The sequence below is a fragment of the Musa acuminata genome, chromosome BXJ3-7 (genome assembly GCF_036884655.1).
Source record: "Musa acuminata AAA Group cultivar baxijiao chromosome BXJ3-7, Cavendish_Baxijiao_AAA, whole genome shotgun sequence".
NCBI lineage: Eukaryota > Viridiplantae > Streptophyta > Magnoliopsida > Zingiberales > Musaceae > Musa > Musa acuminata.
The window spans coordinates 9,629,598-9,645,071 of record NC_088355.1 but is presented as its reverse complement, the minus strand read 5'-3'; the positions used below and the strand labels follow the sequence as shown (position 1 = coordinate 9,645,071).

Genomic DNA, 15,474 nt, shown 5'->3' with positions numbered 1-15,474 from the left:
GCCCAAGTATCTATGATCTGGTGCAGGGACCAGAGCAGTGTAGGATGCCTCGGCCATGAAGCCCCAGCATTTACGATGAACACTCAGTGATTGCATTCGGAATAAATGTGCAGCTCCAACCGGTCCAGATTTTATCATGAAGGCGATGATGCCATAGTTAATGTTTGCAGGTCAGCCACGTCGACCACGTCGAGTTATTGTGACCACTGACCGATGAGAACTGCCCCCCAAAAAATCGAACAGAGGCACTGTTAAGATTTCGATATGATGACTATGATTGATTCAAACCGATCCCAACAGAAAATAACAATATTTTATGTATTAATATAAACATTTTACTCGCGAAGAAACACAATACGTTTGTTAGAATTAGACATGGTCAATATATTTATGGAGCAAAATGGAAATCCGGCCGTGCGCTACTCCAAGCACGGATCTCAAATTGCGACGTGCCTCCACGTGCACGCTTTGAGATGCGTGGACTGTCTCGATTGATGCTTCGCTGTAGCATCGGAGTCACAGGCCAATCCCCCTAATTCGCCGTGTGTCCTACTCCGCTCTTAAGTAGACCCCACGGGGATAGGATACTGACTTCGAAGCGTATCTTCGTTGACCGATACTACAACCGACGTGGCATACGCGGTCTTTCCTGGTTTCCTTCCTCGGAACACCGACTTCTTTCTCCCGGTCTTGCGTTCAATCCATTGTAGTGACTTGCACGTTAAAGGAATAGAGAAAGTTCCAACCACATTCCTTCAACGAGTCCACATTCCTTGTCTTCGTTCTCATGTCGCCCTCTTCTCTCATTCCTTTCCACACGGAAGCCTGTGCACACTATAAAGACTGTCATCTTCCCCAACTTCCATCCAAAGTTGTCGGAGTTTCTTCCACACACTGTTGTCATCATCCTTCTAGTGTTTGCCTTCTAATTCCGAGCAGTAAGAAGAGAAGAAAACACAGAAAGGTAGAATGGGAAGGAACGGAAGTCCTGCTTCTTCTTCACCGCCTGCGTCACTTGCGTGCTGCATGTGTGGTGATGTCGGGATCTCCGAAGAGCTTTTTCGGTGCAAAGTCTGCAATTTTAGGCTTCAACACAGGTAAGAAGAGTGTCGTGTTTTGATTATCGATATAGCTCATTTCAGTATCATGCACTACAAGCACCCAGACATACGAAATGCGGATTCATCTGATAGTTTGGTCTCCCCATGACGACAGAGAAGCTTGATGTTTTCTTGATCCTTTTTCCTTTCAGATACTGCAGCAGTGTCTACCCAAAGTTCGAGAGATACAGCACATGCAACTGGTGCTTGAGTGACGATGGAGTCAAGTCTTCTGCGCGAGAGTCCACCATGGATCAAGACCGGTCTCTCTCTTTCTCCACTAATAGCACCGGGCGAGGTCTGACAGTAAAGCTGCATGGCGGTGCAACTTCACAGCACCTCAAGAAGGTACTCAACAAGCCTGTGAAGAAACAGCAAACGCAAGCGCACGAGAGGTTGCTGCTGCCGGCTTTAACTAAGACATCGAGATTGGACTTGCCCTTACCGAGCTCGAGGAAACAAAAGCAAACCTTTAGATGCAGGGCTAGGAAGTTTAAGCTTTTGGAAGAGGTGTTAACGTAGACAGAGCAAAATACGGCAAATCATTACGTGATGTGCATGTGTACTTCATGTAAGCAGAAGCGGTTCATGCTTTCTTATGGTTGAAGGTAGATGAAGGCATACAAGAAAGTGTACAGAAGGATACTGCCAAAAGTCAATTCTGGAGTCAATCACGAAAGAAATGCCATTGATTAAACCTTGCTTAATCTGAGGTCACACAAACTGTCACGTCTCGAAATCCGAGATGTGATAATCCATCGGATGGTGACAAGCTAGATTAGTTAAGTTTGACTATGATTTATTTATTTATAATTAATCTAATTCAGTGGCAAGCAAGTGAAAACTAATAAGCACTATATCTATGCATAAAACAACAAACTTTGTATTTAAAAGATTAACTTAATAAAAAGATAAATGCTTATTACATTACATTAGTATCACCTAACTATTTCATATATCCAAAGTCATAATTTTTATTTAAAAATAATTAATTTCAATAGAACTTTATCATATAATCATTCTTGACACATCAAGTGCTAGATGTATATCCTATCCTATTAGATCAATCATATATCTTCTAATGAATTACTGATGGAAATGAGAGAGTGAGGTGAGTATTTAAATAAAATATACAGTAAATAAACAAGCCTCCCTGGATAAACAAGGATTTAAACTCATTATAACTGTTCATACCATAAATATAATAATAATAATAATAATAATAATAATAACATGTGTGAAAAGGATAAAAAAAATGCATATGCATTTCATGCAATCAAATCAATAATTGTAAGAACAAAGAAAAACTCTAACTTATCATATACATTATGTCCTCATATTCACATATTATTATTATTTTTATAGATATATCATATGTCACATACTTTTTTAAGATAGAATAAATACATACTAAATCCAAGGAGATTAAACCTCACTGTAGACAATATCTTTGCTTGACTTAAATACCATCTCACATGTCACGTCACAGGTTTACTATCTAATATTAATCTATCATATGATGAGACCACATTATCCTAGAAAATCATCTAATAAAATTTTTCTCTATAATTCCCCCTATAAGGCTATTGACGAATATTGTTCATACTACCTCATTGTCTCCGTCTGAGTGGACTTAAACATCATCCCTTCGTTGATTTGAAGGTTTACCACCCTTAGATCTTTAACTAACCAATTAATTAATTAATTAATTAATTATATATATATACATCATCGTTTGCTTAATTACTAATTAAGATAAGGTCGCACAGTATAAGGAATTCCAAGCTAGAATAATTGGATGCATGAGGAGATTGTTGTTATGCTACGGGCTGTGAAAATTAAGCATATGTTACAGCTAATAAAACATAAACCAGAGAAATAATGTGGGAAAAAGATGAAGAGAGAGATTAGACAGCGGTGAAAAGCAATATTCTTGTTGAATACAGACAGAACGAGAGTTCCCTAAACTGAACTATTGGAGAACCATGCTCGCTTGCGGAAAAGAAAGAATCTTGTTCGGCTGTTGTGCGTGGTATTGCAGACCACCTGCATTAACTTCAAGATCATGCATCAAGGAAGCAACTCACAGGTTGTTCTAAACTATATTACATAAAAGAATCTGTTTATTTAATAGAATTGGACAAGTCAAAGCAGTTTAGAGTCCTCAAAGCATTCGAAAGACTAGTAAAAATCTGTCAATATTTACTACCGAGAACTCAAGTCAAAGGGGAAGCAAGTTCTTTTACATCACATGCAAGTCAAAGGGGAAGCAACTACACAAGCATCCCTCGAAGGCAGCGGCAAACTGATGCAGAAATATCTACCGTTTACCGGAGGGGAGGGGAAGGGAAAGGGAGTTTGTGGCATCGCTGCCAATCCGTCTCTCCTGCAAGATACTTAGGTAGAGCAAGCGACAGAATTTTCACCGCTAACGATGGTGTACGTGTCCATGCATCTTCTTGTTGGCTTGTAGAAACGTCTCAATTATCTTGAGGTTTTTCACAAATGCTACTGCGATCTTTGATTATGTGTAAAATCCTCTATAAAAAATAAGATGCTGGCGACTCCAAAATTTTCTTTTCTAAGATGGATTATGAATTTCTACTTCAATTAATTTTTTTTTATTATTTTCTTGTCAAGAATTTGATCACGGACAATATTTATGAATGATCATTAACTCCGCAATATTTATGAATGATCATTAACTCCGCAATATTTATGAATGATCATTAACTCCGCAAATAATCTAGCCCATTATTCACTTTTCAATTGCAGCTCCAATTGATACATGATATCGTTGATTTGATCATCCTTCATTGCTTATTTAATAGAATTTACTTTTTTATTTTTTTTTATTTTTAAATCAAGTAATTTTATAACGATGAGTGCCTTAACAACAAAAGTTATAGGTAACTCTTTGGTATATCCTCCGTATCCTGTTCTGATATCATTATAGAAGATATATTTTTTACTTAAAGTTTATTGATATGTTCTCGTTATTTATATAGGAGAGATGCTTTCTCTCAACAAAGCAACTAAATTTCTTTATGCAATTGAAAAAATCTTATCTGCTATCAGTTAATACTATAGATGTCAAATCTATATTTTGATAATATCAATAATAAAATCTAAATATGAGAAAAATGATGAATCCTATCATACCTCTCTGTCACGGATAAACTTCTAAACATGATGTTTGATGTATTGCTTATATATGTTCTTGTCTTTTGGTTTCTTCATGCTTTGTACAACATATAGAGGGATGATCGAAGGCTTAACAACCTCATTTTAGTTGGGTTTGGTGGTCGTTAAATAAAGATTATGTCATGTGGACACTTGGAAGAGATACTCGGTTTGTAGTGGATCATTTTGACCATTTGTTATGCAACCGTTCAGAGCTTGTAAAGTCTGTGTATAATTTGCATTGTTTATAAAGTGTTTCCTGAAATGTTTGCTTGTGGATCCGAGTGAGGCGCTTTCTCTATCATATTTTCTCTTTTATAGGTTCTAAAGAACCATGAGAGGTTTCGGGGAGGCTGACATTTACAGACGGACACACAAGGATGCCACACGACTTAGGCAAAACCAGCTAAGTCTATGACACATCGTTGGTTGCCCACTTCATCTTTAAATATAGAATTCTTTATCTCGGCTAGGGTGAGTCATTGTTGGTACGATGACGGCTCTACATATCTAACATGAAAGAAGAAAAATAGAGATGGGCTAAAACCCTAACCCCTTTTTTTTCAATATTATCCTTACATTATTAATTAAATTCTTTTATTATTTAAAATAATAAAAATACTAGTCAAACCCTAAGATTACTTATTATTACATAAACCCCACTTACTACTCTTTGAGGAAGGTCTTTCCTCCTTTAACTTAGAGGTGATCGTGCTTCTCATCTTGAAACATGTCGCATGGAGTTTTTTAAAACAAATTGAAGATATTATGAGATTGTCTCATCTAATACAATGTGGTAGTGTTTTTTAGAACAAATTGAAAATATTATGAGATTGTTTCATCTAATACAACATAGTATGTGGTAGGTTCCAAGTAACAATAGTTATTGTAGAATGATATATATCCGTGAATAAAAATATTTGAATTTTTACGTTGGAATCAACTTTATAAGGAGAGGGAAAAAATTCAGCATCTTTTTCTTGATAATTTTGGAGCAAAAGGAGTAATAATATAAAACAAGAAATGAAATAAGAAAAATGACGATTTACCTAGAAAATTTCTTCTTTTTTTCGTCTTTTACCACCGTTAGCCTTCTTCAGAAATCTTTATTTTAATCTTCAAAAACTAAATTGGTCCTTACAAAAAATTATCGATCCATTTATGAGAAGAAAATAGAATGAATTGAACTGAATTGAGAAGGTGGCAAAAATGAACCATTCACTTTATAGGAACAAGATTGGACTAAAAAAATGATTACTCTACAATAACAAATAAAATTAGAAACACTCTGTATTGAGAAACTAAAGAAGTCGCAAGTAAATTATCCTAAACATATAAATCCTGCAAATAAGCCGTCTACTCGATTGATTAAAAAAATAAAATTATAATTATAATTTAATCAAATCAGACGAACAATAAGGCGATTAAGTCGGCAAACGGTCAACGGACGAATCCCTTCCCGACTTTGCTTGGGGTGGTCGGTGGTTGCTTCGTTCTTTGGCCACATCGTCTGCTCGTCATGTAAGTCGTGAGATGAAGCATTCTCGGACAACAAATTGCACTTCGCTCCTCGCACCCGCCGACCGGCGTATTTGACTGCCTAATTGTGGGTCCCACATCTGCCCGAGCGTTCAACCAGTCCCTATGAAGGTGGTCGAGCGGGTGAACCATTGACAGGTAGAAGAATAAGAGTATATCACTTAGACCAGTCTACAGATTCCGTGACGTCACGACGCGCCTCTTACCCGCTTTCGCCGGCCCATCGTCCTCGTGCGTGATTTTAGCGGTATCCCGCGGAACTACCAGAACTTAAGCTGTAACCATCGCCTTGCCCGGCGAGACTTCGGATGCTCTTTAGACTACTAGCACATGATAAATACTCCGCGGCGCATCACAACTGGAGCGCATCGTTAAACACCCCTTCCTCGGTCCAACCGGAGCATCACAAGGCCTTCTTGTGCGCGCCTCCTGTTTTAACGGTGCAAGCAAGCGACGGGCGAAGGAGCGAGCGAGAGAGAGTCAGCGATGGGGAGCCTCGGGGCCGCGATCGACTCCAACCATCGGAGGCCGAAGTTCCTGTGCCTCCATGGCTTCCGCACCAGCGGCGCGATCATGCGGTCGCAGGTGGTGGGGAAGTGGCCGGAGGAGGTAATCGGTCGATTGGACCTCGTCTTCCCCGACGCGCCCTTTCCCGCCGAGGGCAAGTCGGACGTCGAAGGCATATTCCCTCCTCCCTATTACGAGTGGTTCCAATTCGATAAAGTACTACTCCATTCCCCCTTCCCCAATTCTCAATTTCATTCCCTTAACTTTCGCCTAATTAATGTCTTTGATTTATTTAAATTCGTTGTGCACAAAAAATAGGATTTTTTGGAGTACAGGAACTTGGATAAATGCTTCGCCTACATCGAAGACCTCATGATCGAGCACGGACCGTTCGATGGCCTCATGGGCTTCTCTCAAGTAAAATCTCCTAATTCAATTCGATCCTTTATTCTTAGAGTATATACACGTATATATAGAGAAAGAATGAGAGTTGGATTGGACATATTTTAATCGAATAGTGGATTTGTGACGATTAGGGTGCGATTCTCTCGGCGGCACTCGTGGGTCTTCAAGCGAGGGTACGTTTTCAATATGAGAAATGCTTTTCCTATTCGTCGATTGCTTAATGAAAATGTTATACAAATTGTGTCGATTAAATTACCAAGAAAAATTGTTAGGAGCAATATATATAATCTCAGGCTCTTGTAATTAATGTATTGAATTTTAATGATTAACCGATAGGGGTCGGCCTTGACGAGGGTACCGAAGGTGAAGCATCTGATTATAATTGGAGGGGCGAAGTTCCAATCGCCGGCGGTGGCCGAGAAGGCGTATGCGTCTGCTGTCGATTGCACGTCGCTCCACTTTTTAGGTACAACTCTGGCCTCAACAACACTATCCGGGGTATTTGCAGCTTCCCCGTGTGAACTAGCTGCATTAGTTGTGTGAGCAGCAATGGACCCACGTGTGTGTCCCACGTGGTTTCCGTGTTTGTCTACAACGAGCCGGTGGTCGGCAAGTGGGTAAGTCGTTGACCGTAGGAAAAAGGATACTTGTTTCGGCTGTCATTGACTCCATACGGGTCCAAAGGGGTACGACCATGGGTGATGCACGCAGTGTGACATTGTAGGTCAATTGTTCACATCCGTGGTAAACCCCCGGCCCAAATTCTGATTTATCATAGAGGTCAACGAGTAAGAAAAGAGAAATCATTTTTAAATTTTTTAAAAAATAATATTTTGAAGTCTCACTTTAATTGATGAGCTTAATATATGTATTTAACTAGCTCAGATGTGAACAAATTTTGCTGGTGAAAGATGCTCTTCTTTCTTTTGCTTAATCCACTTAGCTATTGAGCTCACACCCAATAGAAGGAAATTGAGTAGAGACAATTTAGTTCGATTCTTCTATTTATGATAGAGTGAATGTTCTCTTTAATATTGTCACCTTATGATATGATATGATATGATGTTGTAATAAGAAAGGTAGTTTTAGGCACAGTATGAATGCCGAATCTGGAGGCAATTAGCTTTATCCTTGTATGCCTATATTGCCTTACCATTGTAAGGTTTCTTACCTTCTCTTTCATGTCTGGCTGGTGGCATTAACTCCTATTATATTGAAATCTATTATGCGGATGATTGACATGCTATTTGCAGGCTGATGATTAAATAACCACTGGATCTTCTTGATATTACCATAGTACATTTTCTTACTTTAGGACAGAGAAAAAAATAGACTAATGCATAAGATTTTTTTTTTTTGTTCACATGGCTTTATGTGATTGATCTTATTGGTAGCTCAAGCACAAAAAATTTTATGTTTGTTATTCATAAGCAAAATTCAATGGCAAATGATGTGTAACTGTCTCGTCAGGTTTTAATTCATTTGTGGAATTGGTAGATAATGCACATGTGCTATGTTCAGAACAGTATCTTGGCTTAGTTTATGTTAAGTTTTCTTGTTGTCATTTGATCAGACAACGCATTAGCATAAAACCAGAATGGAGGAAGGACATGAAAGGATGAGAAACTGCACAAAGGACTTTGATTAACTTTTCTAAGCGATATTTATTACCAGATATATATACTTTAATTTGCAATTAATCATATAACTTATTTAAGTAGATATAAAGGTTCAGCTCCAGTTAGCTAGTCTCTACTCATTACACAAGTTATTCTTTTTTGCATTTGATCATCTAACAAAAACCTAGGATCATGTGAATGGATAACTTGTTCTTTCTAGTCCCATATATGAGAAACAACTTGTTTTTTGTGTCTGTTATCTAAGAATAAACTTAAAAAATATATAATTATAGTAGCATTATGAAACATGTTTCTTTTTATGAGAGCAATGGCATGTATTTCATGTACATTGGAATGAATCTCAGTTACTATGTCCTTCAGAAATGAACTTGAAAGGCAGAGATGTGTAGAGAACGCTGACCTGGAACTTTTTTTCCTTTTTGTTGGCAGGTGACATGGACTTCTTAAAAAAGCATGGTGAAGCACTATTAGAGTCCTTTATAAATCCATACGTCATCCGGCATCCCAAGGGCCACACTGTCCCTAGGCTTGGTGAGTTTATTCATGTTCATTTCTGCTTTCACTGCCCACATTTTACTGTTTTAGTTGACTTTTTAATGGATCACCTTGATCGTTCTGATTTCTTGCTCCATCAAAGGGGTATATATTTACAGCCTTCTATATTAGTTTTTCACAGATTTAGTCTGTGACTCAATTGACATAACTTAAATGCAACAATATCAAACTTGAGAATAGCATAGTCTAATGTTGCATTATCCTATTGGTTGGGCATGTCTCTCGGATCCTGACCTGTTCTTCTGGATGGGAGACACCTGACTAACATAGCCTCATCCAGGGAACAATTTTATCTGTCCTCCACTAATATAGCCTCATCCGGTGAATAATGGGAAACTGAATCTGTGATTTAGTTGAATTGTAACTTACATCGTTGATGCGTTTCACAAAGAGCTTATCAATTCTAATCCAGATTTTCTGAGCTTTCCATCAGAGACAAAAAGTTTCTTTTAAACTTGAAAAGTCTGGCTTTTGGTTTTGCAGATGATAAAAGTCTGGAGACAATGCGTGATTTTCTGCAGAAGATTGAAAATGATCTGCCCCGCGATGCACCATGTAATGATAAGCATGAGGAAGTACATTTGAGTTAATTCACTATTGTTGAAGTTCAAATTGCTGAAGATGGTGAAAGCTGATGACAAAGTTATTATTTTAAACAGGATAATACCATACTGAAGTCCAATAATCTGATACTTTGTACTTATCAGATTTCATTTTGTGGACGTGTGTTGAGATATAAGAATTTTGTTTTTACTTTTGCAAATTCATGGTCTAAAGAATCATGCAAATCGGAAGCATCTCCCTTTGGCCTATCTATATACATGACTGTTTGGCTCCATTTCCTCATGACTATTATAGTTTTGAGTTACAGGTATCCATGTGCAGCTCCGAAATATTTAAGCTCTCTTATTATAGGTGACAGAAAAAATCACCTATGGTTACAAGCTAACAAAAGAGAGAGATCTTAAGCTCGAACATTCATGATAACTTGATCCTGGAGTGTCTGCCACGAGTTTGGAATTTGTTGAAAGTCTCTATACGGTAATGAATCTATATGGGGCAATACCAGGAAATATTAGCATTCTACCACGGATAATATATCCTTTAAGCATTTCTATGGAAACCAAGTATCACTGGCATTTGGGTTTGAGTTACAATGTTTGAGCATGGCACGAAGGACTTCAGTTTTAGCAACTTTCCATCTGTCAACTCAATTGAATGCATCTGTTGAGGATCTGAATGTTGTCTGTTGTTTTGTAGTAATCACAGTTTGATGGATGTATGGATCAGTTATTTACCAATCGAACCAAAGATCGGTATCAGACCATACATCTCGGTTCCATCTATACCATACTAAAAAAGTATAGCAGCATAGTATCAAATCCAACCAATTACTGAAACGGTATCAAATCGAGATTTAAAACATTGTATTTAACTATGGAATCCATTGGCTTTCCTGTTGTGAATGAAATTGGGTCTGTTACAAACCATTAGAACATTCAACCACTTGAACTACCAACACAACATGGGGTTTTTTTTTATTTAATTATATGATCTTATCTAATTAGGTAAAATATATTATAGATATAATTAGATTATGATTAACGATCAATAAAAAAAATCTAACTATGATAAAATTTCTTACGATATGATTTTGATGTAAATGGCTCTCCTAATTACTTATCCTAAATCCTATGCTCTCCCTTGTAGAGTACTTAAGGAATGCTCTCCCTTATAGAGTATTAAGGAAAAATGTAGTTAGACAAACGAGTACTTAAGAGAAAGTACAATTATAAAATGCTTTGTATTTGATAAGTAATAAATGAAAACTACATCTTAAATATGTATTGAGATAAGTTGTATTTGATAAAATTGTATTTCTAAACTTCATTGAATATTATGTAACAAATTTATCCTTCTAATATTTTAAATATTTATTCAAAAATAAATAAATAATTTTTATTTTTAATTAAAAATATAATAGATAAATGTAAGTAATCTTATAAAAAAAATTATATGACATCAATAAATAATATAATCATATAAATAAATATAAAATAATTTTTAAAAATAAATAAAATTATATGTTGTAGAAGACATAAGTCATGTTAATTTCTCACTAACTCATATTGACAATTTTATGATTTTAGATAATATCATATGGTACTTTGAGAATCTGAAAAATTATATTAGCATCCCATAAATGTTAAAATGTTCATGTCACCTTTGAGATAGCATAGTATTTGAACATTTACAATGTAATATCCAGGTCAAATGCGATTCAAAAAGGACTTACTAACACATTTGAAATGTGCATTGAAAGAATCAAAAGTGATTCAAAAGTGACTTCCAAACGCATCATATATCACTATGTAATTTGGAACAACAGTGAGAGAATCAAAACATACATGAGAGGAGTCGAGCAACAAATGCACTCTTGATTCCTAAAATCTGACAGAAGTGCAATATCCTGCTATATACACAAGATGGTAGCAGCGACAATCCACATTCAGTATCATATAGTAGTATCTCAACAAGGCAACTAGGAGAATCACTTTCACTTGCCAAGAAATCCTTACTCAGAAGGGCATCACCTATTTCCAATGCAAAACGTCCACAAGAGAAGATTCCATGATTACGTACTTCATCAGGACCTCAACCACCATATGCTTGCAAGCAAGAGTTAATGTATTCTCGGACAGCAGAAACAATTCAAGGCAATAAAGGAGCTTCATGATGGCCTTAAAAAAAATTTGGTGAGATTTTCGTATGAAAGATGATTAGCTTGCAGATATTGCCTTCGGCTGGATCCTATTGTTTGCCACATATGACAACAATTTAGTTAATTAACAATACTTGCCTTAGAATCAGTGTTCGGATCAATGACTTCCTGAACCCTTTTGCTATCAGCTCAATCTTCTTAAAAGCATCTGTCACCCATTCGCTGCATTCTAGTATTAGGAAGGTTACATGGAAAGAACTATGCTTTTGAATAGTGCATCAAAACTGCAATAATCTCTAGTGTAACTGCTAGAGTTCACTGCAAAGAACTATGCTTTTGAATAGGGCATCAAAACTGCAACTGGTCTGAGAAATAACCTTGAGATTTCACTTCCTGTTTCACTTAAAAAAGTAGATGATGCTTTCATCACGAACAAGGATCCTATTTCTTAGGATGCATCTTGAAATTATAGCATGCCTAATTTCAATAAATTGTCAATTCTGACAAAGAAAATCATCATCCACAGTGCTGCTGACATTGCTCATCCGTTGAATAAGTGATAGAGTTTCCTCATCCAGGTCTATTTGACCTTGTCCCATCATCCTAAGAATATTTGGAACAACTCGCCCAGCTTTTATGTGTGTTCTGAGAAACAACTTGTACAAGGGTAAATCCATTAAGCCCAAACCTCGAAGAACCTTGACAAATGTTTTTGCCTCATCAACACTGCCGTGCTCCTCAAAATACTCTGCAATGGACATCAAGATTGCAGCTGGAGGCCTCCATTGACAATCTTTTAACATAGAGAAACCTTTCTTCATGGCTTCCACAGCTCTATCCATCTGCCTGTTATTCACCCATCCCTCCATCAGAATCTCCCATGTCTTGTAATTTGGGCGGGCACCTTTCTCCAAAGTATGAAGATGCAATGACTCAGCTTTATGCATCCATCCATTCCTCATATAAGCTCCTAGAAGAACATTGGAAACCCTGACATCATAATTTCTGCATTCTGATTCCCATGTCCTAAAGATTCTCTCAGCTTCTCGAATGTCACCAACTTTCACCAAACATAATATCACACACATGTAGTTTGCACAAGTTATTCTACCAGGTACCTTTTTACTGGACTCCCACAATCTCAAAACCCCGTCCCTGTCACTCAGAGCAGAATAGTTAGTCATGATAAAATAATAGGCAAGACGCTTTGTCACAGAAAGCTTTTCCTCAGCAACTCTGAGTGCATCATATGCTTTGTCAATGTATCCAGAATTTGTGTAAATATTGGCCAAAGTTGAGTATGTGCTCCAACCAACCTCAACATTCTTGTCATTTATCATTTTCATCAGAACCATTTCCGCAGAAGCAATACCAGACAACTTACCACATGCATTCATCCAAAGGGTGTACGAAAGAACATTAAGAGATATTTTGGAGCGTAGCATGTACTGGATTACATGAGTAACTGATTTGAACTTATCTGTGGCCATGTACAACTTCATCATCTCATTAAAAGGGTGAGCATCCACGGCCAACCCACAATTCTGCAGCATAGACATTAGGGACTCAGCTTTCTGCAAGTCTCTTGCTTTCACATAGTAATGTAGAAGAGGAAAAGCTGCAGCCTTCTTTGAAGCACTGGTAGTTAGCTTCTTGAAATAAGTTTCAGCTTCAGCTATAGTGTGGACTTTAATTATCAAATCAAGTCTGCTTGCATGATCTGAGGACGATAATTGGAAAGGGCCATTTGAATCCATCCATGTTATAATCTGCATGTTCAGGGGACACAACATCCTTTAGGCAGATATGTCAACCTTTGTTAGTTTTAACAGTAAACTAAATAAGATCTGCCTGAAACCAGAATACTAGAGAAAACTGTGCATAATTCTAATACATGCATTAAACAACAAAGAAGTATGATAGGGAAAATGCATATCAATGAAAACCTGAGTGTAAGTGCAGGAAATTGTAAACAGGCGAATGTAGTTATTCACTAAGTGGCATCATCATATTCCAGACTAAAAAAGCAAACAAGCAATGCATCTTAATCTTATTAAGATAAAGATTAGAACAGAAATCCAGTAGAGATGGCAGAGAAGAAAATTACACTGAAAAATATAAGATGATATTTTAAAGGAAGATAAAACTCATAAGCTGAATAAGGTTATTCCGTAAAGTTAATATACTTAATATTTAACCTATCATAATTCTCTAAGGCACAAAAACAACAAGCGAAATGTGAAGTTGAGTATGTCCTTTTTCCAGGTTTCTGGACAAAATGGATTTCTGACAAGCACCATCTTACTCTCTACAGTTTACTGAACATACTTAGCAAAAAGCTACTTGTAAGTTCATAACCCTTGTGAACCATCAGCTCATGGAACTTATCTGCTTTATTGGCCAATCCAGCCTTTTTTCGATACCACAAATAGCCTATTGCGATCAGAGAATGTCAAACTCCTAGGCTGTAGCTTGCCTCCAGTGATCAATAACTTCCCCAGCTTCCTTCAACCATTCAAGCATGAGATAGGAAGCGATTATGCATATATAATTTCTGCTAGTCATTTTCTGTGAGATCAGTCCTATAGATTTCAATATTTGATTTAACATTTGCTTATTGTCCAGACCGGCATGTAAAATGATGAGGAAATCATAAGTTATCGACTCTCACTGGCTTATCTTTTTGTCAGCTTCAGCAACAAAAAAATCCGAACATAGGTCCAGGAAAGATGGTAGAGAAGAAAATTACATCAACTGATGGATGCTACATCAGCATCCCTCGCAATGCCGTCTTCTCGGGTCCTAAAAATCCCAACTTTTCTTTTATCTTCCACCTCCATGATTCAACCCACAGAGAAATTCGAGGTTTGGATAAACACGAAAAGTTGGATCAGAATCCTACCTCGAGGGCGTGCTTGTAGCGCTGCAACCTCATGAGGTCCTTGGTGATCTGGCGGAGCCCCGACGCCGTCACCGTGCGCCCCTCTCCGGACCATCTGTCTAGGGCGTCCGTCGCGCTCCGCTTAGGCAATCGGAGCCGAAAGATTCGGCTCCGGAGATTGTCCTCGGAGGCGGCGGTCCCCTCTTCGACAGCCAAGACTTCGCTCGTCGGAGGGCCCGAGGAGAAGGGCCGAGAGCTTTCGAGTAAGGCAAACGGTGAGGTCCGGAGGCTGGGAGCGCTAGGGTTTCTCGAGCAACATCGCCGGAGCAGGGCGGCGAAGAGGGACGCGGTGGCCATGTCCCCTTGATCGAGAGAGGCGCCCCAACTCGGGCTGATCCGCGGGCCGGTTTTTATTGCGAGGTCCGGTCCAGTCGACATCCGGTCCGTGCCTCAGCGGTTTAAACTAGACAAATTACATATTATCTTATTAGTTATGTTTAGCATTCTAATCCAAAATATATATTATAATTTTTATATTTATAAAAATAAAATATTTAATCCGGTTTCTTTTCGTGTTATATATTTTATTGATAAAAATATCATAAAATTAAATATTTTATTTTCGTAAGTATAGGGATCTTAATATAATTTTTGAAAATATAAGGTTCGAAATATTAAAAATAACCAATTACATAAGATAATTTATAACTAATCTCTATAAATTGTTATTAATGATGCTGAATCATCTAACCACCCCATTATTAGAGTAACACAAAATATGATTTTTTTTTAGAAAGAAGACAAAATTAGCATTAATTTGATGCTCTCAATATCATATTTACAATTTTTACTTAAAAAACTATGCCAATTAGTGCTTCCTTGAAATGCTTATTTTACTTGTAATATTTTATCGTTCTCACTGAGGTCACGTTGTTCACGCCC

General features: G+C 37.4%; 2 protein-coding genes across 3 annotated transcripts; one reads left to right on the top strand and one right to left on the bottom strand.

Annotated features, from left to right (window-relative positions):
* Positions 1 to 6,209: 6,209 nt before the first annotated feature.
* Positions 6,210 to 9,767, top strand: LOC135642234 (uncharacterized). Of its 2 annotated transcripts, XM_065158204.1 has the most exons (6): positions 6,211 to 6,545; positions 6,648 to 6,746; positions 6,866 to 6,907; positions 7,071 to 7,200; positions 8,804 to 8,905; positions 9,413 to 9,767. In XM_065158204.1, the coding sequence occupies exons 1-6, from the start codon at positions 6,309 to 6,311 to the stop codon at positions 9,517 to 9,519; spliced, it is 717 nt and encodes a 238-aa protein (XP_065014276.1). In that variant the 5' UTR covers positions 6,211 to 6,308; the 3' UTR covers positions 9,520 to 9,767. The 2 variants fall into 2 exon arrangements, with proteins under 2 accessions (XP_065014275.1, XP_065014276.1); XM_065158203.1 differs by lacking the exon at positions 9,413 to 9,767 and having other exon boundaries at positions 6,210 to 6,545; positions 8,804 to 9,201.
* Positions 9,768 to 11,272: 1,505 nt separating this feature from the next.
* LOC103991527 (pentatricopeptide repeat-containing protein At5g27460) lies at positions 11,273 to 14,929 on the bottom strand. The gene is made up of 2 exons (XM_009411016.3): positions 14,554 to 14,929; positions 11,273 to 13,420 (listed from the first exon to the last, which is right to left on the bottom strand). The coding sequence occupies exons 1-2, from the start codon at positions 14,887 to 14,889 to the stop codon at positions 12,146 to 12,148; spliced, it is 1,611 nt and encodes a 536-aa protein (XP_009409291.2). The 5' UTR covers positions 14,890 to 14,929; the 3' UTR covers positions 11,273 to 12,145.
* Between the last annotated feature and the right edge of the window lie 545 nt (positions 14,930 to 15,474).

What these genes read in the sequence shown, in the direction of transcription:
- LOC135642234 (XM_065158203.1), top strand. Translation starts at nt 6,309, where the DNA reads ATGGGGAGCCTCGGGGCCGCGATCGACTCCAACCATCGGAGGCCGAAG. An exon ending in AGTGGTTCCAATTCGATAAA is followed by an intron (nt 6,546 to 6,647) that starts GTACTACTCCAT and finishes CACAAAAAATAG; the next exon opens with GATTTTTTGGAGTACAGGAA. An exon ending in TCGTGGGTCTTCAAGCGAGG is followed by an intron (nt 6,908 to 7,070) that starts GTACGTTTTCAA and finishes ATTAACCGATAG; the next exon opens with GGGTCGGCCTTGACGAGGGT.
- LOC103991527 (XM_009411016.3), bottom strand. Translation starts at nt 14,889, where the DNA reads ATGGCCACCGCGTCCCTCTTCGCCGCCCTGCTCCGGCGATGTTGCTCG. An exon ending in GCTACAAGCACGCCCTCGAG is followed by an intron (nt 13,421 to 14,553) that starts GTAGGATTCTGA and finishes CTGAACATGCAG; the next exon opens with ATTATAACATGGATGGATTC.